This window comes from Corvus brachyrhynchos, unplaced genomic scaffold, assembly GCF_000691975.1.
Source record: "Corvus brachyrhynchos isolate BGI_N302 unplaced genomic scaffold, ASM69197v1 scaffold716, whole genome shotgun sequence".
Taxonomy (NCBI): Eukaryota; Metazoa; Chordata; class Aves; order Passeriformes; family Corvidae; genus Corvus; species Corvus brachyrhynchos.
The window spans coordinates 891089-904643 of record NW_008238433.1 but is presented as its reverse complement, the minus strand read 5'-3'; the positions used below and the strand labels follow the sequence as shown (position 1 = coordinate 904643).

General features: G+C 38.9%; 1 protein-coding gene across 1 annotated transcript in view; it reads left to right on the top strand.

Moving 5' to 3' along the window:
• TMEM2 (transmembrane protein 2) overlaps nucleotides 1-13188 on the top strand; it is a 51087-nt gene extending 37899 nt beyond the window's left edge. Inside the window, exons 15-24 of the mRNA XM_008635368.2 lie at nucleotides 675-830; nucleotides 3494-3671; nucleotides 4157-4372; nucleotides 5052-5263; nucleotides 5792-5977; nucleotides 7107-7326; nucleotides 7931-8029; nucleotides 9137-9285; nucleotides 9986-10092; nucleotides 10825-13188. Coding sequence (XP_008633590.1) covers nucleotides 675-830; nucleotides 3494-3671; nucleotides 4157-4372; nucleotides 5052-5263; nucleotides 5792-5977; nucleotides 7107-7326; nucleotides 7931-8029; nucleotides 9137-9285; nucleotides 9986-10092; nucleotides 10825-11021 — 1720 coding nt within the window. The 3' untranslated portion in view covers nucleotides 11022-13188. The remainder of the gene's footprint in view (nucleotides 1-674; nucleotides 831-3493; nucleotides 3672-4156; nucleotides 4373-5051; nucleotides 5264-5791; nucleotides 5978-7106; nucleotides 7327-7930; nucleotides 8030-9136; nucleotides 9286-9985; nucleotides 10093-10824) is intronic.
• The last annotated feature ends 367 nt before the right edge of the window (nucleotides 13189-13555 follow it).

Genomic DNA, 13555 nt, shown 5'->3' with positions numbered 1-13555 from the left:
AGTTTCTGTGTTTCCTTGCTTAGAAGCTTAGAAAATCTACATGTATTTATTCAAATTAATATAAATACTTTCATAAGGCTGCAGTTTCGGTTTGGGGCCAGGTTGTATTTCCAGTCATGCAGATGATGTTATAGAGGCTGTAAACTGGCACAGCTGCCAAAGTTTCCACTTTAGTTCAACCTGTGCTTGGCTTACACCACAGTTTGCTGCCTCTTTACCAGAAAGGCTATATTTATCCAGGTATTCTTGGTAGTGCATGATTCCTTGGGCAGTATTTTATTTTCCAGCTGAAAGTGAGTAATGGAAAAGAAAGGGGCTGAGCATTTAGCTGGGGTAAGGCCTTTTTCTAATGAAAATATCAAGTAACTTAGGTAGTGAGCTAAAATTGCTGCTATTTAGATTATGACAAACTGGTTCTGAGATTGCAAAAGTGGGCTGTAAATAAAAAAGTGCTACACTACAATGGGAGTTAGAAATTTTAATGTTTGGCTCTGCTGAACATTTCAAGGAGTTAGCCTCTATTAATGTTAATAATTAAATCTTATTTGTGTATTGTACATGAAGTCTATACTGCTTTGCTTGAGGAGGACTGTTAGAGAAGTAAAAGTAGCCTTGGTATTACCATCTGCTGGAGAGTTGTGGCTAAAGACTTATCTCTGATGTTGCTTTGATAGTGATGGGAGCTTCCCAAATGATGAAGGTGCCAGCCAGGAGGTATCAGAGTCTCTGTTCATAGGGGAGAGCAAGAATTACGGGTTTCAAGGTGGACAAAATAAATATGTGGGAACTGGAGGAATAGACAACAAGACACGCACTCTGCCTAGAAATCGGTAAGTATGTCATGAATGAAGGGAGTAGAAATACAAGAAATACTCTCTGTATCAGATGTAAAGACTCTTCATGGTTGAGCTGTGAGAGATTAAGACTCCATTGAAAGTGATGCTATCTTTTTTTTTAATGCTATGTGTGCAGCTGTGTCACTCTCACCTTTTGCTGAGGCAGGTTCATCTGATGCTTCCACAGGTTACTATTCTGTAGCAATTTAAATTTTCCTACTTAAATGAAACCTTAGTCTTAAAAGATATTTGGGTCTGGAAGAGAGCTTTCAGGTAAAAGAATTTCAAAGGTCAGTTTGGGACTATAGACTGCAGTCTGTCTGTGACAAATCACAATTTGTGACCATGATTCTTCTCATTTCTCTTTGACTTACACTGATGCTTGTTTAACATAGTACCAAGTACTATGTTAAACATAGTACTCTTGCCACAGGATAGGAAAGAAGACTGTTTTGGTTTAAGCCCAGCTGGAAATTGAGCCTCATGCAGCCACTCCCCTTTCCCCACCTCCACGGGTGAGAAAGACAAAAGGCAGAGATCTCGAGCTGAGATAAGAACAGTTTACTGGAAACAATGAGGTTAAGGAAATGAAGAGAAATAGCAACAATATTAATAGCAAAAGTATACAGAAGGAAGGTGATTTATGTATTAAAAGAATGCTTACCACTCTACCTGGCACTGGGTGGCCCCCCAAGACAAGGAACAAAATGGCCAACAGACCATCAGCACCCAACAGGTTTCTCCCAGCGGACAAAGTGTTACTCCACTGCTTCCCTGGAAAAGGAGCACTCTCCCTTGAGGAAATGAGAGAGACAGTCCTTTTCCCCCCACCTCCTTCTTCTAGCCATGATGTAACATGGTATCAAGTTGCGCAGTGTATTGGCCTTGCCCACATGGCTCCAAGCTCTGGCCCCTCACATCCTTGGCCAAGTAGGACAAAGGGTGAAGTGGGCCCAGGGCACCCTAGCTTTTTGCTGTTTAGCCATTTAAAGGGGAGAAGTTAATGAGGTGGTGGTATGAGGTACTCAGTCTTGTTGAGTGGAATCACAGAACCACTGAGGTTGGAAGGGGCCTCTGGAGGTCATCTTGTCCAAATCCCCTGTTCAAGAAATGTCACCTAGTGCTCATGTTCCAAAACCACATTCAAGTGTCTTTACTATATCTTCAAGGATGGATTCTCCACAACTTCCCTGGGCAATTTGTGCCAGTGCTCAGTCACCCTCTCAGTGAAAAAGTTTCTCCTGATGTTTAGCAGGGACCTCCTGTGTTACATCTTGTGCCCATAGCTCCTGGTCTTGTCACTGGGAATAGCCTGGCTCCATCTTCTTGGCACCCTCCCTTCAGACGATACTATACATTGAGATTCCTGCCTGAGCCTTTTCTGCTCCCAGTTGAACATGTCTCCAAGTGTTTCTTCCCATGAGAGATGCTCCTGGGACTTAATTGTCTTTGTGGCCCTTTGCTGCACTCTCCAGTATCTCCGTATCTGCCTTGTACTGGGGACAACCACTCTAGCTGTTGCTTCACCAATGCTGAAAAAAACGGTATCACTCCCCTGAATTTGCTGGTAACACTTCTCACAGTGCAGCCGTGGATACCTTTTGCCTCTTTGTGGCAAAGGCACATTGTTTGGCTTACGGTTAATTTAGTTTCCGCTGGGACCCGTAGGTCGTTTTCACTGACACAAAGGGTTGTTGCTCCCAATGTGCAAGGCCTTGCATTTCCCCATGTTAAACTTCATGAGGTTCCCATCTGCCCATTTCTCCAGCTTGTCAGGGTCTGTCTGGATGTTGGCACAACCCTCTGGTGCATCAGCTGCTTCACTCAGTTTTGTGCCCTCTGCAAACTTGGCCCACAGACTATACTTGGCCTAATCATTCAGATCACTAGTGAAGGTAATGAACAAGACTGGACTCAGTATTGACCCCTGGGGTACATCACCAGTTACTGGTCTCCAAGGAGACTATGCCATCACCTTCTGGGCCCAGCTATTTGTTTTCTCATCCAGCCCATACTTCATGAGGATCGTATGGGACACGGTGTCAAAAGTCTTTAACTGCAGTTTTGGTACACTGTGTCCACTGCTCTCCCCTCAAGCTACCAGGCCAGTCATTTCATCACAGAAGTTTATCAGCTTCTCCTTGGTGAATCCATGCTGATTATTCCTGATGACTTTCCAGTCATTCAGGCACCTGTAAATGGTTTCTAGGATTAGCTGCTCCATAATCTTCCTGGGGGTCAAGCTAAGCCTTACCAGCGTGCCATTCTCTGGGTTCCTTCTTCCTTCTTCTCTGGGTTCCTTCTTCCTCAAGTTAGAAGTGATGTTTGCTTTCCTCCAGTCTACAGTCACTTCCAGTTGCTGTGATCAATCAAAGAGTAGGTGGTATTACTTTTCTGCTGTATTTCTCATATTGGAAAAGGGGCACATTTGTGAATGGCCAGTGATATCTCTGCTAACAGGAAAATTTAAGAGTGGGGGATTTTTTGACTCATTAGAGAAGCGCAGAAGCCATATTTCCTTTACTAAAATCTATCTTGCGAGTCGTTCTCTAATTGTTGCTTTCTTGATTTCTCTGAGAGGAAATGTATTTGACACAGATTCAAGCATATCATGCGTTTTGTTACAAGATGGTATAAATATTTGCTTGCATCAACAGGACATTTCCAGTCAGAGGCTTTCAGATTTATGATGGACCTATTCACCTTACCAAGTGCACATTCAAAAACTTTGTGCCAACTCCAGATAGATTTACCAGTGCAGTTGGATTCTTGATGAAAAATCCATGGCAGATGACTCCAAAAAATAACATTTCTCTTGTGAAGTTTGGTCCAAATGTAAGTTTATTACAAGTTTCCCTTAAGCCTTGTAAATGGTTTTCTTTTCTTGTATTTAACATACACAGACAAGAGCTGTAGGTCATCCTTTCTATGCATACCTACTCCAGAGTTTTTATCCTGGCTGGAGTTCACCCAGAGTGTATCCTTTGTCTCCTGAGCAAAAAGCCAGTACAAAGAGAGGTGTAGGATATGTTACAATAAATGATTCATGGCTTGCGGTAAAGCTGAAAGGAAATTTTTTTAAAGTTTGGTACAACCTTAGTAATTAATTTCATGCAGTAAATACTAACACTGTTCAGAAGCAAGAGCTAGCCTGAGCCTATTACCTGAGCCATTACCCAGCATGTCTGTTTTGCAAGATTCTGCTATCTTTGCCTAGAAGTTTTTAATCAGCTTTGTCAAATTTCTGTTTTTCTCTAAATGTACAAATGTTAGTCTGTGTTTCACCTGGGGAAAAAAAAAAATTTTACTGTTGTTGTCAGGTTTCTTTGAAAGCCTTCTTTGGAAAGCCTGGTCCCTGGTTTGAAGAAGGAGATCTGGATGGTGACAAGAACTCAATATTTCATGATCTAGATGGTTCAGTGACTGACTACAGAGATACCTATGTGGGCCGAATGGATAATTACTTGATTCAACACCCCAAATGCATTAATATCACAGAATGGAGTGGAGTGGTTTGCAGTGGGAACTATGCACAGGCTAGTACTTTTGGCTTTGTTGGGGCAAATCTATAATATGAACTCTTTGCAGAGTCAGGTAGTGTAAGAAATACAAAATTACCTGTCTTCAGATTTCAAAATTTTTTGCCTTTTAAAAATGCTTTTATTAATATTACACTTTTCAGCCAGTTGTGTATGTATCATGCTTCCTCTCAGCAGACTCAGGATACAGTATTAGGTGCTGCAAGATAAATATAAACATGTATGTTTGCCAAGAGTTCTATGTTGCAGCAGTATCTGCTAAAACATTTTTGCATTGAAGGTGTCTTCTTCCACTCAAGTTCTGTCTCCTTTTTTTTCACAGAGTGGATTTTAAGGGGTTTGGTTTGTTGTTTTGTTTCCTGGAGCTGTTAAATACCGCCTTCTGAATACAAGTCTTACAGGCTTGATTCCCATTCTGGTTCCTGTTCTGTGTGGCCAAGTGTCATAGCTGATTCTTTTTTTTCTCCTACATACCTTTTTTGGTCTGTAAAATGGGAAAAATTTATAATAGTTTTTTAGATAGTACTTTTATTCAGGAGAGATCTGTGTACTACATAACTCAGAACCTCAAATTACAGCATTTTGGTTAATAACGTACTGACTGTGCTTCACTATTTCATTTTCTTTTGCAAAGAGACCAAATCTACCTCTTGTCACCCTCTTTAATATCATGTAGGTTTATGTCCAAACCTGGAATGGACAGAATCTTTCCATGACTATTGTCCGAGATGAGTATCCAGGCAATCCCATGGTTCTTCGAGGTATTAATCAGAGAGCAGCTGCCTTTCAGCAATACCAGCCAGTAGTGATGCTCCAAAAGGGCTATACAATACATTGGAATGGAAGAGCTCCAAATGTCACATATCTATATCTCATTAACTTCAACAAGTATGTTTACTTTCTTTTGTGGCTTTGATCAATAAGGCAGTACTGAAGTTATGTCCTACAGAATTACTGTGCATGAGTTTGCAGCCATCTGGAAGACCAGAGCTTGGGTTTGGGATTTTTTTCATAATTACAAATACTAAAGTATGAAAAGTAATTACAGATACTAAGTATGAATAGACCTGCGCCTGAAGTTAAACACTTGTCCAGAACATTGTCTTTAAGCAAACACCTTTGGAGAAGAAAATGTACAAATAGTAAAGTTTGCAGAATTGCAGTTGAATAGCTTATCATACCTGATTTTGTTGGCAGACAAACTTATTAAATATCTCTGAAGTATATAATCAGATATATCCTGAGAGAATCAGAGTTACAAAAGTGTTTAATGAAAGTCTGTGCAGATTCAATCATCTGGTTGGGGATTTAGGAGCTTTTTGTATTCCTGTTTCTTTTTCTTGGAGCAATCTGTTTGCTCTGTATTGAAACCTAAACTGTTCGTACGAGGACTCATACATTTTATTTTGGTTTTAGGAATGACTGGATTCGTGTTGGTCTTTGTTACCAACCAAAGACAGATTTTCTTATAGTATTGGAAGCCTTTCAAAGGCGGTCATCTGCTCTGTCAAGCAAGGTGGAGCGCTACACGCCTGTATCTTCGATGATGGAGCTTGAAAAGAATCGATCAGACAAGAGGTTTTACTTTGACAACAGTACTGGGTAACTCTTGTAATTTGACTCTACTGGAAGATGTTGTTTAACCTTGAAATGTCCAGTTTTATAATGTTAAAAGTAGCTGGTTGGGACACCTGCATAAGAGGAAAGCTGTTGAGAAGGACCCCAAAACCCTTTGGAAGAATGTTTATGTGTCTGTAAATCTCCAAAGTACTGTGGTTGTCATTGAAATACTTTTCAAGAGCACCACAGTTGCCAAAGATATTTCCTACCCTATGTCTGGGGAAAATACAGTATCTGTGTGCTGCCTTTTAGGATTTAATTTCTTAGTCTTCAGAGAAAATGTGTATTTTCTTGTTAAACTAAAAATTCTAAAAATTTCCAAGAAGCTTTATCTTCCAACATTTAAAAATTATATTTCTGAAAATCCTAATCTGTTTTCAGCTGTCTCAAAAGAATTCAAAAGTCCTAGTCTCTCTTTCAGAAGTACTTCTGACAGAGGTCACTAAGACCCTTCTGAGAGGTTTCAGATAAAGTCAACTTTGAATAAATTAAGTCCTATGTACATCACTTGTGTGTTTTGCAAACGTTGCTTCTAAATTTATAATTTGTTCTCTTATTTATTTTGTTCCATTACCTGCTGCTGTGCCTGTCTGTAATAAATACACAAATGAATGTTTTGAACATTTATATTGCTTTGTGTAAGAGCTGCTCTGATAACAGTCTAGTATGTAGTAGAAGAACTACGAGTCTTCTGTGAACATTATTGAACACAACACCCTAAATTGCATTTCCAGGCATTTGAAGCAGCACAACTGTATTCTCCAGTGCTGCTGGGTGAAACTGAGTATTTCTGCTGTGTGTCTGCAAAGATCTGTGATCAAGGAAAAAATTCGTGCTCTGCAATTTGGTTTTTGTTTCCTGCAAGCCACTGATCTGAGGACTGGTTCTTCTCTGCAAAGCATCTGCATTTATATTGATGTCTCCTTTAATTGTGGGGAATTTTAGATAACTCTAGTAAACTGTAAATACTTTGAAACATTTAGATAGTAGTACAGAAGTGAAAACTGTGGTTTCTCTGCTTCTGAAAATCATGAACTACAACTGTTAAGATTGAATATAAATACCTATATTTCACCGGTTAATTTATATTATTTTTCCCCTTTCTGTGTAGATTACTATTTTTATTTCTTCAAGCCAAATATAATAGGGATGGTCACAGTTATTGCTCATCTCAGGGATGTGAAAGGATCAAGATTGTGACCAAAGATTCATCAAAAGGGATAAGTAATTGCATGGCAAAAGCTTACCCAAAGTACTACCAAGTACCAGCCGTCATAAAGCAGATGCCAGAAAAAACTACTGTACCATGTAAAAAATGTGGCACAACTCAGGTAAAATAAAATAAGCAGAAACTTTCATGAACTGTTAAATTGGTGATGCTGTCTACTCAATTCAAGTCCAAATTTCAGTCTTTCAGCACAGAATACTGCACTTGGCAATTTGCAGTGGTTAATCTTGCTTAATTTAATCTTTTAATTTGCTTGTTATCTTCTTGGACTCCTTGAAGGCTTGAGGTCCTTTCTGTAGCACAAAGGTTTCAGGGGTTTTTTTCTTCTTTTGTTCAACTCTTGCTCCAAGTCTACAGAAAAGGGACGTAGGTGGATTGGTGTCTTGCACTGCAGTATTGTCTGTGCCACATGGAGAGCTTTGCTGCAGAGATCTAGATGGCCAGCCTTCTTTCTGTTTGAATCTTTGCTTATTAGCATGAACTTTAAATTGTTGCAGCTATACAAACTGAGAAAAATATTGAAATTATGGGATGAAATAGGTTGCACTATGTATCATTATATTTATTAGGATTACTAGTACCATAAATAATGCTGCTGACAAATGGATACATTTGCTTTGGAGCACAGGCTGTCTGTTGTAAACTGGCATGATAAAGTGTTGAAGAAACATCAGTATGTGTACTTAACTTTTTTGTTTGATATCCAGATGGTATTCACCAGTGATCCTCACAAAAACTACCTCCTTGTGCAGATTAATTCATCTGATGAAAAAGAGTCAAGCAAAGGTCAGCAAGCATTTATATATGTAAGTATTCTTTATGATTTTCTTCTTAAATATTACCATAGCAGTTTGTATTATAACAGGTGTACAGCTCTACATAATGCAGACCTCAGTTTTCTTCACTTGAATGAAAAGATTGGTTCATTGTTTAAAAAACAAAGTCAAAAAGCTGGTGTTTCAACTTTGGAAAGTGAGGCTTCAAAGCTCCATTTTTATATTTGAATCCTACCTGCTGAAGAGAAAAATGTTCCCTTTAGAGTTTAAAATGTTCAGTTTCATGTTTAATCTGTGTTGGTATACAGTTATGGCTGGTTTTGGAAATAAACAGAACACATAACCAATTTGTTAGTTAAATCCATTTCATTGAAATTGTCCTTGTGCAAACAGGTTAGCAGCTTAATGGGATGGGTCACACAAGCCATTAAGCTTTGCTAAAGTCCTCTAAGTGGCTATTACTAAAGAGTCAGTAGATTTCTGTATTTGTTCTGATGTGGCCCAAATAAGCCCAGTGATGTGATACTGTATAAAAAGTAGTTTAGTTCGCTTTTCCATTCAGATGCTGAAGTAGACTTGCACATGATGGTGAAATAACATTTGCAGACACCCTCACACCACAGAGCTTGGTCTGCACATGCCTCACATTCTGCAGTGGCACTGATGGCCTGACTGAACCTTCAGTTATCATGACACAGGAGCAGCTTAACCTTTGCAGCTGCAAACTTCTCCAGGAATGTGTGTGCCATATCCAAAGCAGTAAGAGCACTCAGTGGGAAGAGACTGGGCTGGAGCTAGCCTGCTGCAGGAATCAATTAACTGTATTATTGTCAAGGGCGTTCAGTATCTGAATTTTAGCTTCCCAAAGCAGGAGCAATGAATGAGGCAGGTAGTAAGTCAGGTGGAAGGTGCAATATTCCTATAGAAGCTACAGACTTAGCTGTCTCCCACGCAATTTCCGAAGTCCCATTAAGCAGTCTCCTTTCAAAGGGAAAATTGAAGAGATGGTAGAGAGAAGCAAGTATTTATAAGGAAATTACTGTGTCTAGACTAGGATAAGATTAACACTGAGTGCAGTAGAATTGCTGTTTGCTTCATATTAACTTCCTTTTCTCTCTCTTTTTTCTTCCTATTCAGGTCAATGATACCATGTTTTCCTTCAAAGATAATGGAATACTTACTATTGTGGTGGATGCCTGCACTGGCACAGTGCTGGGAAACAAATTATTTTCTGGAGTAGACATTAGACGTGTAGATGGATATTTAAAATCTGGAATTCCACAAAGGTATGTGCAATGACCATTCATTTCCAGTATGTCCTGCAGGCTGTAGCTCTGCTCTCTGACAAGGATTTAGATAATGATGAATAGATAATGGTACATGAGCACTGAAAGTGAACAAAACACATGTCTAAGTTGAGGCAAAAGGAGAAACATAGGAGCAATTTATTGGATAGTTTAGCCTTATTTAAGAAAATTAAGCAGATTTTTCACACTTAAAATTTTATGGTGTTGCCTTTTTTCTCAAAAATAATTTCCTTTAAGAAAACGTCATGTAATAACACTGCTTAAAACAAGAATAACTTTTTGTTTAATAAGGACACTGTCAAGGACTATGTGAAAGATGATATACTATTCTCTCCCTGTAGGGAGAAAATTCTTTAATCGCTAAATAAAGACAGAAAGTTAGTGTCAGAAAAAAAATCAGCATTTTAAATTTCTAATTTTGTATCAATATCTAAACTTGATTTTTTTGATTCAAAATATTAGACTGTGTTTAAATAACGCTTTCCAATGATTTTGAAGTTAAAGTCAGTTTAAAACTAAGAAATTCTAAGTACTGCTTTCAGAAAGGGTTGACTATTTCCATGTCATAAGTACTCGTAAGGAATTGGACTACAAGGACAGCTAGCTGTAAAGGCATGTAGCAGAATATTAAAAAAATGTGTTTATAACAAGTGCTGTGTCTTTACTGTTCCTGTTGCAGGTCTATCATTCTGCTGAGCACAAGAGGTGATGTAGCAATTCCTAATAATTTAGCAGAAGCCTTAATGTCCCTGGGGATGGTGAAACCACCTTACCTTCAGAGCAATGGTTGGTGGAAATGTTGCACATGTTTTTGGCACCACCTTGGTCTTTGTGTTGGCGTGTGGGTTTCTCATGGGGTGTGTGAGAAGGATGCAGCTGGTGGTGGGTGGTTGCCAGTTTGCGCTAGTGTGGCTGCTGTGTGTCAGCTCTTGTTGAGAGAGGAGGTGGGCAGCTCTTCAGCAGATGGGGCAGAAAACCCCTTCACCCCATTGTGTGAAGCTTGTTGCAAACAGAAGTAACGAGCAGTTCTTTGTGCCTATGGATCACACAAAAAGAGTCCCAGGCTTTTTTTCCTAAAGCCTGTATGTTGTGCCTCAGTCAGAAAATCTATCTTTAAGCAATATCCTGTGCCTTCCTTGAATTTCCTGTTCTAAAAATACTTGAAGCTAGAAATGAGAAGCTATTGGTATTTTGAGGGATTATGAGTTTATAGGTCAGATGGGATACCTCTCATCTGTTTAGAGTGATGGCACAAGTTGTCTGAGAAAGCAGGTTTTATAACTGTCCAATTAGCTGTGTTTTCAAATTAAGATTTCAGGGAATTTAATACTAAATATTGAAAAAGGAAATTGCAAAACATTATTTCCTTGTAAGGTGCATGTGAAGCTGAGTGTGAATTAATGTCCTGAATAATGTGGGGGAAGGAATTTCAGAGGAGCATGCCTTTTCCTACCTAGCCAGTCCTGTATTGTGCTGCAGTGAGCTTGGTTTAGTAATGCTGAGCTGTTTTTGTCACAGGAAGCTTGGCCTTTCTGGGCTTCAGAGGAAACATTAAGCCATCCTGGATTAAGCTGTTGACCAGTCCTGCTGGGCATGGGCTCGTTCAGATAGAGAAGTATATCCCTTTGCAACTGGAAGAGTATGGCTGTGCCAGAGCAAACAAAAGCCGTCGGAAAGACCTCGAGCTTCTGAAGAAGGCTACACGATCTCATTAAAGACTAAGATGTACATAAAATCTGGGGAAAAAATGTGAACTAACTTATTTTTTAATTTATGGCATTTTAAACTATATTGTTATCCAAGTAAATCATGTTGTTGTCTGACAGATGTTTGCCAGCATTGACTGCTTGAATGCCAATCTGTGCACCTTCTAGTTGTACAAAATATTAAAGAATTTATTAGTATTTGTATAAACAGGTTTCAGAGATTTTTCAGATGTTTGTATTTACTGTAAACAAGTTCCTTCTGTTTAATACTCCTTTTATATGTAAGAGGGTATTCATAAAAGCCTTAAGTTTTTAATAACAGGTGTTTGAGTGCGTTATGGGTTACTTGAAAGATTAACTTCAATGCCTTCATAAACAGCTTGAATTGGTCATTATAGCTTGTGCATTTTTCCCTCAGCTGTTTAGGTGTTTCCTTAGGAGTTTATTTATCAGTCAGCTTGGTTACATTCTCAGTCTGCTTTCCAGTGTGTTAAAACCCAATTTCCCCTATGCATGCAGCTAACTCAAGGGATTTTAACTGCAGTAAAAATTTTTGCTTTCCTGTGTAAAAGATGCAGGGAGGAATTCAAAGATCCAGCCTGGGGCTAGGTGAGGATTGTGTACCATTCAGCAGAGTTTTACAAGCCTATGTGTACAAGCATGGCATGCAGAGCAGGAAATTACTACTGTTCTTTAGGATCACTGTTTATTATTCCCTCTAAATATACAGGTGTGTGTGTAAGAGTTGCTTTAATAAACAGTCTAGAAGTTAAGGCTGCAGTCTTGAGTACAGCTTGACTTCAGCTTAGTCTTTTAAAGCTTTTACCCAGAAGGGCAAAGCTGAATTACTGTTATTCTCAATTTGTTAGGAAATTAAGCTTCTACTCTTGCAGTGGTGGTTTTTTTGGTTTGGGTTTTTTTTGTTGGTGTTTTTGTTTCTTTGTTTGTTTTTGTGTTTGTTTGTTTTGGGAGGGTGTCGGTTTTTCTTTAATTATTTTTAAGGCTATCTCAGCTATAACTTCTAAGTAAATGGAAAGTGCTCTCAGTTCATTCAGTCATACCTTCTGCCTTAACTTTGATTCTTTTAGTATACTCATGTTGTTAATTCCTATTGACTTTATGTTAGGTCTGTTTGATTTCATCTGGTTTTGTTGCAATTATTTGACTCTTTCTGGGAATAGTGTGAAAATCATTCAGAACAGCAGCACAGCTGCCCTTTTTCAGGATCCTCATCTTTGAAATTAAATTTCAGGGACTGTAAAGATGCATTTCATAATAGGGAACAATAGGTGCCATAGGGCTAAAATGTAACCCTAGTTCTAATAAAACTGACATATTTCCTTCTTCTTGTATATGTTCTCATTCATTCGAGCTGGTATAATGTGTCCACCATTCAGAGATGCTTTGTGCTTTGAATTCAAAATAGAGTGGCTGTTGGAAATTAACTATATGCCTTCTTCTCCAAAGATGTTGAGAAACTGTGGGGATTTTTTTTTGTGCTTTAAAAGGAGAGGAGGCACAGTATCAAACATATTACTCTGTTCAATTAAAATATGCTACCTCAGTGCTACAGTTGAACTGCCTGGTCTAGTGTAGTTTTCTAAGTAGAGAAGGGAGGGGTAAGGAGTAAGACACAAGAGTTGAAGTTAGCAAATAAATGACCGATACTATTTTTATTGTAAAACCAAGCCAAATGGATGATTGTGTATTTTGCAGTTGTTCTGATGCACAGTTCTCTTGTAATGTTTTAAAAAAAAAAAGTCATTTTGTTAGGGGAAGCTGTGATAAATCTTTAAAACTAGATGTAATGTTTGGTGGTGTTAAAGCAGGGCAGTGTGATTTAAATGCTCTGAGTGCAGTAGTGATAGTGTTTGGGGATTAAAATGGCTTTAAGGCTTCCTCTATTCTGTGGGTTATACTCAGCAGAGAAACAGTGATGAGATAGTGACCCTCAGGCTTGTGAAGTTGGCCATTATTTATGATATTCTGCTGTTCTAAGCGTCTTGTAAAAATTGTTCTTGGAAGTGTCAAGGGTGTTCTGATGTAGGGCTTACTGATGAACAATTGGACCTGAAGTTGAAGTGTTTGTCTTTTGTGTAAATTTAAACACTTGATAAATAGCATAAATAAATTTTGTACATCTGACAAGGCAATAAAATTTTGGGTGTCTTCTGTTCTTGGATCAAGTAATTTTATAATGTGTGCTGTGTGAATAATGCGAACTACCTTATTTCAAACACCAGTTTACTTGTAAAGTTTGGGGAGTATAAACCTACTCTTCATTCAGAGACCAAGTTAGCAACACTGGAAAGGAGACACTGATGGTGACTGAAGTTATGGGCCTATCTTGAAAGTCAGGTATCTCAAAGCCTGTCTGAGCTGCTGAATCTAGAGTCATTTCAGCTCGGGGGAGCCAGGCGTGCAGCATTGTTACTGACTGAGGGGCATCCTGTCCACGTCTTTAACTACCTGGTGGGGGAGTAAAGAAAATGAAGCCAGCCTGTTCTCAGTGGTGCCCAGTGTCAGGGAAGAAGAGGCTGTGG